This window comes from Bombus terrestris, chromosome 9, assembly GCF_910591885.1.
Source record: "Bombus terrestris chromosome 9, iyBomTerr1.2, whole genome shotgun sequence".
NCBI classification, from domain to species: Eukaryota; Metazoa; Arthropoda; class Insecta; order Hymenoptera; family Apidae; genus Bombus; species Bombus terrestris.
The window spans coordinates 14,573,654-14,590,401 of record NC_063277.1 but is presented as its reverse complement, the minus strand read 5'-3'; the positions used below and the strand labels follow the sequence as shown (position 1 = coordinate 14,590,401).

Genomic DNA, 16,748 nt, shown 5'->3' with positions numbered 1-16,748 from the left:
TAGAGTCCATCATTTTCTTCGTCGCTCCTTGTTCGTGTGTAGCGCGTTTCGCCAGCGATGTTCGCGTTTCCGCGAACCCTTTCCTCCGGCTATGAATACAAGTACGAGTACACACGCTCGTCAAACCAGGAGAAAAAAACACTTTCTATCCGCATTCTGGGTGTGGAAGCAGGGAGAATGATCTAATAAACGATGACCGGCTCGCTTGTACCTTCAGTCGAATTATCTTCAATTAAGCCGAGGAACTTTCTCGACCATACTGCGGTAACGATTGCAGCTTGACAGTTTCAGGATCATGATCTTGTCACGAGGCAACGGATACTATGAAAGGGAGAGAAGACGCTCATTCTTTCGGGCGGGTTACTTTCTCGGCTACAACTCCATAGACGATTGTAAAATTAATAGAAATTTTACGCCCGACCTCCTACGTAAATCATAATATGAAACTCTTTTGATCGCTGTAATTTACATTATGTCAAAGTTATCGCATCTATTGCTTTAAAGAAGGAAATTTATTACACACACCAGCGAGAGAGAAATTTAATTTTATGCAGATTTAAAATTGAAGATGTTTAGATTCGAGTGAGCAATTATGGTATCAAAGAGCTGTACGATTTTTCAAACAGAATCCGAAATGATTGCCTTCAAAGGGAACGTAATTGAAAGACCGCGTATGATCAAAGTTTCGCAAACTAATATAAACTAAAATAAACTGAGATATTGTAAACACGAACCAATGAAAATGCTGTCAAAAAAGTGATGCCATCGAGTTTTCAGATCACCGTGTATATAAGGGATCGAGATCAAACCCAACCACGAGAAAGTAAGAGGCTCGGCTCGTTCGATTTTATTTTCGACCACCGACATACTCGCTGGGAATGTGAGAAATAAAACAAAACACTGGTACTCGCCACTCTCTCTCACCTGCCACGATGTACGGTTCGGGTGATTCCGGTGAATCGCAATCTCACTTCCCCTTTCCATTACCGCGCCCAAACGATCGACCGGATGCTGCCGAGATCCGCATCGTTTCCTTTCATTTGCCTTCCCGCGTACATCCCCAAAAGGTCGAAAATTGCCGATCGGATTAAAATACGTTCACCTATCGTACATTGACCCGCGTTTACGATACGTCACTCGACACGAGCGCAAAATATTCATCCAGATGATATTTAAATAGAAAGGACTCTCGAACAAGTTGGTATTTCGCAAAATGATCGTGAGATTTGGCAAATAAGACGCGCACGATGTGAATGTAAAGAAGGAAGAACGAAAGTCACGCGTGGAACAACAACAATATTTTATTATTAACAATGACAAAATGGGTACAGAATTTGCATAAGCGTAGGACGTAGAAGTCTAATAAATATCATTACGATATGCCATAGGTGAGAAAGATCGTGACATCGGAATTCCTTCGAAGTAAAAAACGAATAAAAGTGGTACGTTGTAACGTGAAGATCGTATATCGTGTTATAGAATATGCTACGAGGTACGGTATCTTGTGCGATCTGTCAGAAAAACGCATGATTCTTTTTTTAAATTAACCTTTATATTAAAAACACGCTGATGAGAATCGTTGTAGAAATTAGAGAAGAACGCATAATTAAATTATAAATATCGTATCGATGCTAATCTTATTCAACTACTGATATAAAAATAAAACTCTGAAACAAGAAATTATAACACCATACCAGCGGGACTTCTTCTATTTCCCTTTCACTTTTTTAATCTCCTTTACGCCTTTTTCGTTTTAACGCCGAAATTTGTATTGTCCAAATTATTCTGGTACTGCTGCGATTGCCGCTGAGAGGTCGTTTGCGATGGGTTATAGCTGGTATACTGGTAATTGTACCCACGAGGCGTTTGCCTCGTGACATAATTTTGATTCTGATAAGACTGGACCGGATTTATATCGTAATTCTGTTGCTGTTTATCAGACGCGTAATCGTCTTGGATATCTTGAGAGGACGACTTCTCGTAATTTTCGTACTTCTCGTTGGACTCGGTTTGATCTTCTTCGGGCTTCTCGATCCCTGTGTACACATCTGGGGCTAAGGATGAATACTTTATGTTTTTCAATTGAGATTTCGCTGTCTGTGCGATTTGAGCAGTTGCTTCTCCAACGTTCAATTTCCTAAGAACCGTAGGATTTACGACGTAAGTTAAACCAGTCTTAGCGATTATATTAGAAACAGGAACGTAACGTGTATTTTTGCTTCGTTCGTTTTGATTCAAGCGTTGTGAATCGTTGTCTTGATCATCGTACGTAATGATCGCGCTATTTTTGGTCGATTCACGTGCAGGATATTCAGGCACATGTTGCAAATTTTGAGCCAATAGCTTGACCAAATCGTGATGATTCATAAGCTGTTCCATTTGCTGAGTATTCACGTAAGATGCTGGCAAAGGATAATCAGGACCTACCGGTTGTCCCGCAACACTGATTACTCTGTAGGTGGTTTTCGGTAATGGAATTGGAATATTTTTAATCAGGATGCTGTTCGTTTGTTCCAACTGATTCTGGAAATTGCTCGTTTTCTGCGTGCTTGATTGACTATCGAGATCCTTCGAATTTGCGGAAATGTAGTTGGCTCCATCGACAAATTGAACGTCGTTGATCCTGTAGTTGTTATCACCGCCGAGTTTCTTGTCTTTATTTCTGCCGTTAGATTCCATATCGGAATACTTCTCGCCTGAGTAATCGATAGCAGGTGGTGGTAATGGTGGTGGCGGAAATAATGGCCGGTTATAGTAATCGGCATAATAATAGGGAGATTGGTAATAATAATTAGGATAGGCGGACGAGTAAGGCATTGTTGAATAAGAGGACGGAGGTACCGTGTACGGGGACGAGTAGGGATTATATGTGTTGTAAGGACTTGTTGGGTATGTATATGGACCGTAGTATGCGTAAGTAGATGACGAAGGAATCTTGGTATATGGGTTGTAATTAGAATTGTAAGGATCTCGAGGGTGATTAGCGCTGAAGCTGACGCTATAAGAGTCCTTGGCATCGACTTTGGGCGCGTATAATTCCGGAGATGGCTGCGTAACGGTGTCTTTCTCGATTCCTCTTTTAATTAATTTAGGACTGTAGGGATAGACCGGATATATCGGTAGAAAGGGCTCGTCATTTGGATCGTTGTTCTTTTCGTATCCTTGAACGTAAGTCGACGTAATCGTCGACGACAGTAGAAAGAATAGCTGAAATTCGAAGTATAAATCAAGCTATCGGTTCGATACACGTTCGACACATATATATAAAGGAAAATAATACTGAAAATAATACTGAAATATAAAGGAAAATTTATACTGACCAACAAGTCCATATTAATCAACCGTCGCTATCGCCTGCCAATGATTAACAGGATTTGATCGATGCGTTAGTTTCTCCGCGTTATCTCATTCGCTTGTCTCGTTCACCGTTCACTACCGTCCGACCGGAATACTTGGGATCGAACAGATCGAATCGGCACGCCGGCGCGATGTCTAATGACGTATCGGTCGACATTGAATTTCTCCTTTATACTCGGCCGGCTGAAAAATCGTGGAAACTAGTTTAACGTTTCTCCGTTCTTATATGTAGATCCGAGCGTAGCCGGTGCACACCCGGTTCAACGAGACCGGCTAATAAAACACCTCCCGGTCTCGTTGCCAGTGTAAGGTATGTTACGGTAAACTGGTCTAAGGTGAAGCGGGTGGGATAAATCCATCTTGTCACGAAGGAAATAAAGACAACGACCGACCGAGGCGAAGCGTGAAAGCTCTCGTTCACGGCGGACAAGATAAGCCCGTTCGGAGTTTAAACGGACGGTAAATAATTATCGCTACGATGTTCTCGTGGTCGCAGCAAATGGCCAGTAGCAGAGAAACGGAGAGTGTCTTGCTTAGCACGCGAACCTCTAAACACAATCGGGTCGATCTCTTTCGTTCGAGAAGTTGAAAAAAGGTAGGAGAGTAAATTGTTCGGAAGATCGTGGTGTGATCGCGGAAGTAAAACGTTTCACGATGCTCTCGGAAGAATCTTTTCAGTTCCGGTCGTGCAAACGCTTCTTAAGGCGCATGTTTTTTCGAATCAATTCGCGGGCGGTCCACTCGTGTCCATCTGTTCGACTAACTTTACTTTCACCGGCACTATGTTCGTTCGTTGCATCGATCTCGTACGAATCTTCGCTACGAGCACCACGCCTTCGATGACCACGCGATTGGTGTAACCCGCGGTGATAAATAGAGAGAGACCATCTTTCGAGTAGATCTATTCGCTGGTGAAATGATAGCCAATTGCTACGATACGTCGAATACGTATTGCTTGAGAAAGTATCCCTTTCCAATGCGAGGGGAATCGAATGAAAGGAATCGTATATCGTATATCTAAAGTATATTTTAATATTCTATGATTAACTGATGAATATAATCTTCGCGCGAGATTCATCGAACAAATTACACGAATCACGATAGCGATTCTAATCATTAAGAAGAAGAGTAAGAGCTGAGTTTTCCCTGTTTTCGCTCCAGGCACGTCATTGGCACCGATCTAAGAGTGAAGTGCAAGTATGTCGCTCGCAAAACCAGTTGGGAAATAGTGAAATGTGACTTTCCTATCGTCTAGCCGATGCACCGATTCTACGTTTGTCTCGACCGGCCCAAGGATCCTACGAGCATCTTCATCCATGTCATTTTCGAGAATGCGTGTTTATTCGTCCGTGCGCACGTGCGATCGTTGAAAAGTGGGTCATGCTTGTACGAGATTGGTACCGAGAGAATACTGCACCGACGCATTTCTGCACTTTCTTCTATGTGGGTGTTGCTTTACACTGCAAATTCAACAAAGGATAGTAGGCGAAGAGAAAAGAGTAGGAAAAGGAACGATACGCGAAAAGAACATGTAAAAATGGATAATAAATAAGTACAAAAATTTGACAGAAGTTAGATAGATAACAAGTGTTTTCAAAGAATTTTTTCTCCAATATTTCGTATAGAAATATAAAACTGTACTTCTCTTGGAAAGCTTAACGAGTAAACGAAGTTTTCAAGCTTCGCCGCGTTTCCAGTTGCTTCGATACAGCTCTTGGGTTACTTTAATCCTTCGATGCACGTTCTCGTTCGAAAAGTACCGGATTAACTTAGACTTTAAACAAAATTACAAGACTCTCCGGCTAATTTAAACTGAAACTCTCAAATTATTTCGCTACGATGCTTTTAATCAAGCCGAATGGAAGATATGCAATTGGTTCTTTGCTTAAGTATTTTTGTAAGCTTAGCTTTCTTCGGACAAAATATCGTTATATTATACCGGTAATCTAAGAAGTCCCGTTACTGTCATAGAAATAAGGGCAGTGGCAAAAGAACAGTTTCCTTATACATCGTATTAAACCGGTCTGCAGACGAGTAGTGACCGGCTTGCAGTGTATACACCTCGTCGGGTACTTTCCCAAAAAGAACAAAAGTTTAGAAAGGAATTTGCTCATTTCGCCAGAGCTGGCCTTGGAGTAAAAGTGATCTTCTTTTTATGCTTTGACACTGTTTCTTGTCCTCATCTTTATGATATATAACGAACCTTCTCTTCTACCTTTCTTGCTGCCAATACTTTCACCGTGAAAGATGAACAAATAAAAAATCTTTCCATCGTGAGTTTTAAGTATGGACGATCAATAAGAAAAATAACGTTAACGAAGACGACCACCAAAAGGACTAATTAAAATTTAGAAAATCATTTTGTACTTAAACATCTTTCGTCCGTCAAGTAAAAAGAGAAACGTTCGAGTATTTTAGTAAAACAGAGTAATACCTAACAAATGTTTGTCTCTTAATCGAAAACGTTAGCCATATTAACGAACATGTACATTAAGCGCAACATGTCAGACAAGTATTAAATTTGCGCTCCGCTTAGAGGAGTGTGAAATAATCAACTGGTTATAAAAAGAATCGTTTTATTATAAACAGTACGTATAAAACTATGAAACAAACATCACAATAACGATGTTACGCAACATATACAACGGTACTCGAAGCAAACAACAGAAATATAAATACGCAACGGCGTTTTAAATAAAATAATTATGCTAAAAGCGTAAGTATAAATTAGTAAAATATCCTACGACCCTTGGACGTTTCGCTCGTACATTCACGATCGATTTATCTAAGAATGGTCCACGATTGGTCATCTATTAAAGAGTACGTTTCTCGTGGGATCGTTTGACGATTCTATAATTTAATACTTTCCACTTGGACTGGAGTACGAAATCGTATCGTATTTGTTACTGCCGGAATTCAAACCATCGTAGCCTTTTGAACTGGAGTATGCAATGTATCTAGGACTGAGATTCGAATAGGAACCATGGGACTCTACAGGGGTGCCGTACGAGGTGGAAGGAGACGAATAACTGGAGCTAGGACTGGAATAGCTGACGCTAGGGCTGGAGTAGCTGGCACCAGGGCTCGAGTAGCTAGAAACTGATCCGGAATAGCTGGAACCGGAACTGGAATAACTGGACGAGGGACTCGAATAACTGGAACTTCCACCCGATGAATATGACACGTCGGAGGAAGATGGTATGTAATTAGAATGCGATGATCCAGATGCATAAGATCCAGAAGAAACAGGCAAAGAATAACTAGAACTGTCGGAAGATCCACTGGAAAGGCTTATGTGACCGCTGGATGATCCAGAAGAAATTGGTAAGGAGTAACTGGCAGATCCACCAGAACTGGAAGAGAGGCTAGATATTCCGTGAGATCCCGAGGACGTTGGGAGAGAATAACTGCTGGAACTTCCGTGAGAGGAAGACACAGGGAGGCTGTAACTGGAGGATCCTTTTCCAAGCGAACTCGAATCAATTACTAAACCTCCGCTCACCGAATGGTAGGACGAACTCGGGGCGATAGATTGGAGTGACAGGCCATGGCCCGAAGAACTACCTAGCGAACTCAGCGACGCTGTCGGCAAACTGTACGAGGAGGTATGCCCGGATCCTAACATCGCTGGAAGGCTAATACTGCTCGAAGCACCACCGCCGTACGACGACAGCCCATGAATTCCCGTTGCGTAGGCTGGCGCCGAGTAACTGCTAGAACTGGAACTGCCTGAAGAGATACCGCCTCCGTGAATGCCAAAAGTAACTGGTCCATTCTTCAACGATGAACTGAGTAAACTGATACTTCCTCCTCCTCCTCCACTGATGGAATTTAGGCTCGGTCCCGCGTACGAAGATTGTCCAAAGTGTCCTCCTAGACTGATTCCTTGAAGACCCGCGCCATGACTCAATCCAGAACCCAGACTGAGTCCTCCAGATCCCAAAGAATATCCCGTAGAACCATGTCCCAAAGAACTACCTCCTAAACTTTGGATACCTGCCGAATGTCCTAAATAAGATCCGCCGCTATATCCGGAACTTATAAGGGGAGAATTGTAGGATGATCCTCCGGACGAATAGCCTCCGGAATATTCAACGATGCCACGCTTGCCCTTTGGGGGAGGTCTCAATGGTCGGTTATCTCCCTTCGTTTCTCGACAGGAAACGCTTATAATAGCAGTGACTACGAGGACCAAAAGTACCTGTAAAATGTTCAATCAAATAATCTTTCATAAATTTTATGTGGCAGTAATAAAATAGAAATTTAATTACCACCGAATGTTAATTTGTAATATATAGAAAATAATTGAGCTCAATTTTACCGTGATACACTTACTAATGATCTCATGTTGATCCTAAGCGAGATTATTCTGTATGTTACTTCTCGTGGTCAAGTGACAACCGAGTATGTAAGCGAAATTGTGGTTTCTGATGCCATAGCTACCCAGAAGAGAGCTTTTATATACAAATCCCCTCTTGCATGGTGAAAGAAAGGTCTAGGTGAAGGTGAGTCTCTCCGTGCTGGTGCTAGTACACCTCCACCTCCACAGAAACGTGTTTCAGAAGATTGTAGTCTAATCTATCATGAAATGGTAAAATTTGCAAATGAGAATGTCGTGGATGGTAAAAGTTCTCAAATTGATATTTATCGGTCATTGTTTCTAACGATCTTAACCAGACATTTCCTTTCGGCGAAATCGATGTACTCCTATAAATAAAGAGAAAGAAAATGATTTCCTTCCTGAGATTACATTCATAGCGACAGACACGAAAGTAATTGGAACGTAAGCGTAAAATTTTTCTTCAGATTTTCCACTTAAAAGTGAAATAGAAGCTTTATCAAAACGCAATACGAATGCATCCTGTTACACCGACGAGTCTACGTAGTCCTGTATTCATAAAACTTCGGTATAGATTCTTGTTGGCCGGTTTGAAATATCAGGTTTCTCATTAATTAATTTTTAGGTAATTTAAGAATTCTTCTTGATAGATAATTGACGTCGAGAAGGTATAGCTATTACAAATTTCTGTGAAATTTACCACGTTGTATGGTAAATGTTATTCGTATCCTTTTTCTTCCATACAAAACGCTCAATTTGTGGTATAATTCTACAAAAGAATACATATAATTTTGAAAAAATAAAAGCATGACATACTCGATTTGCTACTACGGTGCATATTATAAAATACAACATGCCAAGATCTTTTATGATATCTTGTTTTACTGAAGAAGCTTCGTGAAGAAAACATTAATTTTCCGCCTTTTGTGGGCGCAATTGCGATGTGTCACAATATGAAAGGAACAGCGAAGGTGTGGTTCATGTAGCAAACATGCTCCGCCTTCGGAAGCTACTGAAAGTAATTTCGATGTTGGAAAGTGAAATGCGCAGATAGTCGGCAAAAAATGACGTACGTTTATGTGTTCTTATGCTGTTATTTTCGCGCGGGATAATCATATCGTTGACAGAGATGCTGATAGTGGCGTTGAAAGAAGGTAACTGCAAAAAGACGGTAGCGACGAATAAAATACGAAGTAGCGGCCAACGTCTTCCATCCGCTGTGTCCACAAACTATAACAGTTGAAAACGCCGATTGATTTCGTTTTACTTTCACTCGTGGGATGAAGGAAGCTGACCGTCTTTATTGGCTGTAGGCTTCTCGAATGAAACCCAATAACAATCAGAACTACGAATTCTTTGCCAATGGAATCGTTCGTTGAGTCAATTTATGCTGCTTCGGCGTAAATTATGATAAAAAGAAATTGAAAACATCTTTAGCTTCTTATAGCGAAAGAGTATCTTAAGACGTATATTAATGACACAAAATGAAATATAATTAAATAAATGGGCTATGAATAATAATATTAATCAATAATTATAAGATATAATAAATATTGTTCGCATACAAAGTTAGTAATCCAATTAAATATATATAAATACGAACACTTTTGAGATGTCCATTTTCTTCGAAATGGCAGTATTAAAACACAATATGTTTCGGTCTCAACGAAAATCGTGAAACATTTTCTTGACGTTTATATAGTCACATATATATACATCATTTGCATGGGAAATAAATTATAATTGACAATCTCGTGGTTACGTTTTCTGCCAACATGTTGTACCGTGTGTGTGGCCGTTTTAAATAACTCAAACATTCAGAAATTGTTAATGTCCACAAAAAATGACGAGGTTCGATACGCTTTCTTACATTATAATCGATTCATTATCTCCTGATAATATATAGCGAATAAAGTGAATAAAAAGCGAATACCGTTCCTTCTTATATTTTCTATATGGGCATAAACACGTAAGAAAATGTAAATGACTTTAGGTAACGGAAAAAATTTGAAGTTTGCTAGATCTGTTAACTGTCCGTGTAAGAGATTAAGTCTGTTTATTTTATGCTCATCCAATTTCTAGATTTCTCAAGATATAAATAGTTTTTTGGAAAAGAAATCCCGACTGGACAAGTTCGAAGTAAAACGGTAAAAGTGCACGAGGTGCACTAAAACAAGAAATAGAATGAGATTCAGGTCAGTCGCGGAAAGTGAGTTGACAACAAGTTTCCTATGTGAATTGTGAAGTAGTAGCATCTATCTAAGTCGTTCCTTTGTAACTGTTGCCCTTTTCTTTGTGTAAGACCGCGGCTTGCGGAAAATGAAATGACTATCTACTTCGAAAGCAATTGCACCTGTTCTGTATTTGTAGAAATCTAGTACGTTTAGCGGTATAATCACGTAAGTAACTCGGCCACACGATTCTTTGATAGACTTTGCGCCTGCATTGCGCCACAACATAACGTCACTCCCTTTCCGAAGTACGACTCGCTTATCGTCCACCATCGAGTTAAGAAACCAGTCTAACTCTAAACAGTAAAACAATCTGAGCGTAACTGTAAAACTATACAATATAAATAAACAAAGAGGACATGCAAATATACGTGTTAAAAGTGTATAAGAGCGGCGGGAAAATATGAATGTTGGCGAAGAGTCTGTTATACGTATATGCTTAGGATTATCCGAATAATCTGTTCAACGATAAACCGATCGTGATTAGAATTATCGAACCACTTTTGAGGTCACGATGAGCCATGACAGATCGGTCGGACGGCCATTAAGCCTTCGGTGAGAGTTCCTTGGTGTAGGTTTACGGGCCGGAAATGGAGACAGTTGGTTTTCTAGGGTGTACTTACTTTCTTTAGCAGTGAAACGGGTACACCGCCTGTGAATTGAATTTTTTTGAGCGGAGACGTTCGATTTAGAGTCGATCTTATAAAGTTTCTGCTCTCTTTGTTTTATATACGGTCAATAAAAATAGGATTTCTTCGAAGGTAGAAAAATATTTATTTGAGGTAATAAATAACACTGGTATATACATCATTCGATCGAAAAATCGTACGCAGTTAACAAAAAAAAGGAGGCAAACATATCGAAAATGTTAATTCGATGTGGCATGTTAATGGCATGTCGATGCTGCGAATAAAAATGTATGAAATCGCATTAACCTATATAAATATAAAGTAGTATAAAAGCACGAATAGTTGCCCGTTTATCCCACCTCGTGTGAAAAGTAAAACCTCGACTATCTTTATACGTATAACATTGGAAATACCTTTTACCAATAATACCAAAGATTCATAAATTGAAAAGAAAAAAAAGCAAAAAATTAGTAATATTTAGAATACTTCTGACAACCGAAGAAAGTCCAACTTGCCAACTCTACATTCATACAACTAATTATTGAAAAGATAGAAAGATCGATGTCGTACAACATAGAATTAAAATTTGCGGATACACGAAGCACAGTTGCGTTCATCACATATACGAAGACATCGTATTTCGTTATTCTTGAACTATGTTAGTGCGATCTCGATACGATGTCATGGCCCCTTACTTCTCCAACTTCTCGGGTTCTCTTTTCCGCGTGGGTAAACAGTCAGTCTCGATACGAAAAAGCAAGCTACGATTAACCCGCGAAGAACAAGATCAACGTCATTTCCATATTTGGGTCGGTTTCGTTTGAGCATAGGTCGGCGCGTAGCTCCACGGATAAGTTGGTAACGTCGGCTTAGGTACCTGATATGCGACATTCGGGTAATAGTAGAACGGATAGACCGGTTTGATGGGCTTGTATAGAAGTGAATTGATTACCGCCGTTTGCAATCCGTAAGACGGATGTGTCGTTGACGGAGTTTGTACTGGATGCACGTGTGTCGACGTTGGAGGGAGCACCGGTTGCAAAGGATTTACTGGATGAAGAGGAGTTACCACTGGATGAAGCGGAGTTGCAACAGGATGTATAGGAAGTGGCGCGGTACTAACCGGTGGAGGTGAAGGAGCATTAGGTTGATTCATCGAAGAAGGTGACGGAGTTGTAGAAACCGTGGATGGTTTCGTTCCAGGTTTCTGACTAGGATCTGTGGGAATGGGTAGTCCAAAATGTGTAGGGAAAGATCCTGATGGTTGAACGGATGCGATGGCCCCGGGTGCAAAGAAAGTAGGACCGTAAGTTGGTACGTTCGATGCGAAAGCCGCACCGGCGATTAAAGTAGGAACAAATCCACCGTAAACGGGAACTCCTGGACTGGATGGCGATAGGGTTGGCGCAGGTACGGAAGAACCGACTTGCGAGGTTCCATCGCCTTTAGCAGCCTGAGGAGGCTGCACGGTTGTGGTCGTTGTCGTTGTAGTGGTAGTTGGAGGCTGAATAGTTGTCGACAGTCCGTAGCTAAGCGGAAACCCCGGACTGATTGCTGTCCCTGGCAAAAAAGGTGATTGATTGAAAGCTGTATTTCCAGAGCCCAAGTTTACGGTATTCTGTTGTGTATTTAAACCGTGAATCTTCATTCGCTGTCCAAGGGAAGCCAGAAGATCTTGATTCTGAACGAAGCTCGGCTGATTTTGAGCGTACCTTCCTGCTGCATCTGCATTTTGGGCCTGAGTCTGAGTTACGAGCGCTCGCTGTAATTGAGCAATCAATCTGTCCTTTTCGAGAGATTGTATTTGCTCTAGAGTTTCTTGGGCGCTAAGAGTTCCAGACGCATATGACGGCAGAGGTCCTGGGAAACTCTGCGGACTTTGCAAATTGCTCTCGAAATTTTGAAACTGACCATTCGGATTTTGAACTTGATTGTTGTGACCTAAGAATTGATCGGTGTGTGGTGCAAAGTCTTGTTCGTTCGGGGGCGCACCATAAAGTTGTTGTATCGCTTGAGCATTTTGCGTTAAGAACAGCGTCGCATCCGAGATCTGTCCTTGCGGTTGCACGATGCTCTGACTTTGGACGTTTAATGACTGACCTTGACCACCACCTTTAGAATTCTGTGCTGCTTGGAACGGGGAAAAAGCTTGCGGTGCGGAATAACCAGGTAACCTTTGATTCTGCGGCGGTAAGTAATTGGCCGAGTGAGTCGCGAAAGGTTCATCATTTTGAGTGGATATTGGATTCGGTTCGACGAAATCGACCTGTCTAATTGGACTCGGTACTTCTTGTTCCAGCAAACCACTAGGACGACCATCAAAGTTGTTCGAATGTTGTTGACTGAAATGACCCTGGAATTGCAATTTATCTCGATGCTGTTGACTGTGTGATGCCGGTCTTATTGGAGATGAATTCTGATAACCCGGTGGTCCGTATTTGGTAATAGGTCTATTTATTTGTGCAGGATGTCTATTAACGATACGTCCTCTGTGGCCAGATTGCCCGACTTGGAAACGGGCTCTCGAAGCTAATGCAAAACTGTCCGGTCTCCTATAGGAATATCCCGAATCTCTCTTTTTTTGAACTTCCGACTCTTTGGTTTCGGCATCGCTATCCCCCTCGCCAAGATCTACTAACTCCAATTTCGTAATTTCTGTTTTTTCTTCAGTATCTTCGGTTTCAGTTTTCGCTGTGACACATAATAAGCTCGTAACCAGTAGACACGTTATCTAAAATAATGTAACAATTAGCGCATTAACTATATAAATCACGAAACTGTGTCACATCACTTACACATATAAGAACGTAATTGCTGAAAATTTGGTTTGTGTTTACAAATGCAGTATACTTACTAAAAGGAACTTCATGTTTGTAATTCAATTGCACTTATCACTACACTAATCGGATGTTCCTACGCTAGAATTGTAATTGCCGCAGGTTTCTTCGACATGTAATCAGAGTACTTTAAGTAAAACTAATTTCTTCAAGGATGGACAGGCTCGCACCGACTAAGACCACAGCCATACCTGCACATGTATAAATACAGTCGGGTCGCGACCATCCACGAATTACAATAGACTTTCTTGCTGGCTTTCATCGATCGCACTTAGGCAATGCTGTTACGGATTGGTGATGTTACACATATCGATGTAGAGTATTGTCTTCTCCTGACTATTCAAATATTTGATCGGCTTAACATACTTTTCTGCAAAGAAACGCCTCAAGTTAAACAACGAATGCAAAGTAAGACTCATGAAAGAAAAATTGAATCGCTTAAGAACAATTTTATGCAACTAACGACAAAATCAGTTTCATGAAATCTATATTCGAGATCGTTAGCGAGAACTATACAAGTGAGAAAGACGCACGAGCTTCCGTCGTGTCTTAAGGGTTCTGATACACGATTCTGATACTATTTAGTACGAACAATTCAACCTTAGCCGTATCTTCGTTTCAGACTTTCTTGCATAAATCTTACGCTGTCTTTGCTGCGCTGTCTCTAAATCTAAATGCTGTTTTTGCAGAAAGGAAACGCGACGTCGCTCCAACTTCCGTTCGCTCCCTCAAAAATATACTTATGGAGAATAACGCTCGTATGTATCATTCCCATCACGTTCTTATTCTCCGAAGCGTTCGAAGCCTTCATAGCTTTAGTGAAAGTACTTAAAACCGTCAAGTCCCAAAGAATACGGAATAAGTATTCGTTTATCGTGATATATTCGTATTGTGTAATTCCTGATTATACGTAAGTCACGCGTGCTCGAATTCTTTGAAATGTTTCAAACGTCGCTTGCAGTTACCCATTTTGATTTATCAAAAGTATCCCGATTAGATAACACGATCTGTGTACTATAGAGTATCATAGATTCACGAATTTTTGGTTTCCAAGATTCATCCTTAAAATTCATCGCGTCCCATCTTTATCAATTTGCATAATATTTATCGACCATCGAAGGAATCGCGATATGGCGCATTCTTTATACATGCACTCGTTTATTAGTAATAGACGGAAACAATGTGCCGACGGCAACATCGGGCATAGCTACGTTTCGCTATTCTAATGACTTCATAACTATCCCTGCATAACTATGACTGCATAACTATAACTGCATAACTATCCCAAATGACGATCAAATTGCAACGCCAAACTGCATCCGATGATGTCATTTGTTGCTACTTGCTACGTTGTTCCCTGTGACAGGAAGTCTACTGTGCGACAATGCACCAACGTAACGACAATGTAACATGCATTTTTATATTAGAGATGAAGCCTTAGGTGCATATTTAATAAGATCCTATTATGAATCATATACTGCCATAGGATGCATTGTGTTTATATTAAAAGCAGAATTTAAATCATCGATTCCTTATAGATTCGATCGAATATTATTTTCCACGTACATTCGTTAATACAGTTCCAGTAACTTTAGTTAGATGATTCGCTATTATACTAAATATATGGGGAAAATAATGCTGAACATGTATAAATTGAATTGTATTCTGTATTTAACATTGTAACATACAACAAAGTATCGTATTTAACATGAGTATGCCGAAACACGTGTACATTGAAAATTACATCCAAAAATAGTGGTGAGCGCACTGAATGTTAACATCGGAACAAATTTTGTTTAGCTTTTATTCTGGGCTTACTTAAACTAATGTAGCGTAAACGATTCAGTTAAAAATCCTTGCAATTGCCATTATCGTTTCCTTAGTCTTAATTACGAACATCCCATGGCGCTGGCTTTAAGACATGTGATTTAACCCAGATAGTAAGAGTTGTAGTAGTAAGGGTACGAGCGGTAGGCATAGGGCAGGCTGTAACTAGCACTGTAGGTAATTGGTGCCGCAGCATAAGAAGTGTATGCAACTGGTGCAACTGGTGCAACTGGTGCAGTGTAGCTCAGCAATAGGCCTCTCTTGTCTCTTGGTGCCTCCGCAGCTTCTGCGTTTGACAGCTGTTCAATCTTTTCAGGTTCTGCTGGTTTCTCTGCAGCGAATGCTACAGCGAACAGAGCCAAGAGAACGATAGCCTGAAAATAAATAGTAATAATTTAGTATTTATATCGATTTAGTATTTCATTCGCGAATATGCAATCTCAGTTGATAAGTGAATGAAAAGTGGAAGAAAATCTCATGTACGACTCTATGATATTTTATTTAATTATATCTTATTTTCTGTTTTAGTAATCAAAAGTTTTAATAGATCGGCATTGTCATTATGTTTATAAGAGCAATTGAATTATATGCGTTATCGAATGATCGGAAATTATACATTTTCCATAGAATATATTTAATTTTCCAGCTACTAGGATACCTATATTTTGTCAAACCACGGCGCGGTCATAATTTCAATTCACGACACATGTCTTCTGCTGTCTTTGCAAAGCAGCAAACGTTGAATAAAGAGAAATTAAATTATACAATGCTTTTATAAACGTTTGTTATGTAGAAGCGTAATTATTTTACTTACAACGAAGCACTTCATTGTTGATAGGTTTGGTAGATCTTTGGAGATCAGCTCGTGTGTTGAACTGGGAGTGAATGATGCTCTTGCTTTTTGGTGGATACCTTTATATACCTGACGAGCGGATTGTCCTATGCGCGTCACTCACCGATTGATCAATGTACGAGGACACGCGTATCGTACGTGTATCAAGCGTGTGTGCGTGAGCTGGTGGATGTTGCACGGGGTTGTTACACGTCCTATTGTTTACGGAGTCACATACGTAACCTGTGTAAGTACGTGTGCTGTCAACGTTGTCGGAGACGACGAGGTCTGCTAAGGAATCTCGTTCACGTATTCCCGAAGCAATCCCGTGTAAGTACAACCTCTGATGCACGGCACGCGGGTGAAGCAAGGGACCTTGGCAATCGGCCAAATACGAACGAAAGTGTTTTACGTTTACCTCATACGACGTAATAACTCTTCTTTACGTCGTGATATAATTGTAACAAGTTCTCTGAACTTTAACGATTGTAATACGTGACTTTAAATAAAACTAGAAAAAGAATGAGAAAGTTTCTTTTCGATATTGAGAGTACCGGTCAACTATACCGTAATAAGAATGATGGCAATACATTTTATTTGTCAACGATTTTAGGAAAAATATTGATAAATAAGTTCTTTCTGCAACATTTGGTTAATAAAAACAATAAATCATATGAAAGAAAAACGACATTATCT

The 16,748-nt window shown here is 40.4% G+C and overlaps 4 protein-coding genes across 6 annotated transcripts; all 4 read right to left on the bottom strand.

Annotated features, from left to right (window-relative positions):
* Positions 1-1,472: 1,472 nt before the first annotated feature.
* On the bottom strand, positions 1,473-3,499 carry LOC105666079. The gene is made up of 2 exons (XM_012312036.3): positions 3,321-3,499; positions 1,473-3,207 (listed from the first exon to the last, which is right to left on the bottom strand). Exons 1-2 carry the CDS (start codon positions 3,330-3,332, stop codon positions 1,738-1,740), a joined length of 1,482 nt encoding a protein of 493 aa, XP_012167426.2. The 5' UTR covers positions 3,333-3,499; the 3' UTR covers positions 1,473-1,737.
* Positions 3,500-6,003: 2,504 nt separating this feature from the next.
* Positions 6,004-7,820, bottom strand: LOC105666078 (putative protein TPRXL). 2 transcript variants are annotated; one of them, XM_048408733.1, is made up of 2 exons: positions 7,690-7,805; positions 6,004-7,555 (listed from the first exon to the last, which is right to left on the bottom strand). In XM_048408733.1, the coding sequence occupies exons 1-2, from the start codon at positions 7,702-7,704 to the stop codon at positions 6,215-6,217; spliced, it is 1,356 nt and encodes a 451-aa protein (XP_048264690.1). In that variant the 5' UTR covers positions 7,705-7,805; the 3' UTR covers positions 6,004-6,214. The 2 variants fall into 2 exon arrangements, with proteins under 2 accessions (XP_048264690.1, XP_012167425.2); XM_012312035.3 differs by having other exon boundaries at positions 6,024-7,558; positions 7,693-7,820.
* A 2,864-nt stretch (positions 7,821-10,684) lies between these two features.
* LOC105666077 (mediator of RNA polymerase II transcription subunit 15) lies at positions 10,685-13,574 on the bottom strand. Of its 2 annotated transcripts, XM_048408732.1 has the most exons (3): positions 13,411-13,574; positions 12,192-13,287; positions 10,685-12,116 (listed from the first exon to the last, which is right to left on the bottom strand). In XM_048408732.1, the coding sequence occupies exons 1-3, from the start codon at positions 13,423-13,425 to the stop codon at positions 11,350-11,352; spliced, it is 1,878 nt and encodes a 625-aa protein (XP_048264689.1). In that variant the 5' UTR covers positions 13,426-13,574; the 3' UTR covers positions 10,685-11,349. The 2 variants fall into 2 exon arrangements, with proteins under 2 accessions (XP_048264689.1, XP_020720139.2); XM_020864480.2 differs by having other exon boundaries at positions 10,685-13,287.
* A 1,468-nt stretch (positions 13,575-15,042) lies between these two features.
* LOC110119554 lies at positions 15,043-16,187 on the bottom strand. Its single transcript, XM_020864481.2, has 2 exons — positions 16,035-16,187; positions 15,043-15,594 (listed from the first exon to the last, which is right to left on the bottom strand). The coding sequence occupies exons 1-2, from the start codon at positions 16,047-16,049 to the stop codon at positions 15,322-15,324; spliced, it is 288 nt and encodes a 95-aa protein (XP_020720140.1). The 5' UTR covers positions 16,050-16,187; the 3' UTR covers positions 15,043-15,321.
* Between the last annotated feature and the right edge of the window lie 561 nt (positions 16,188-16,748).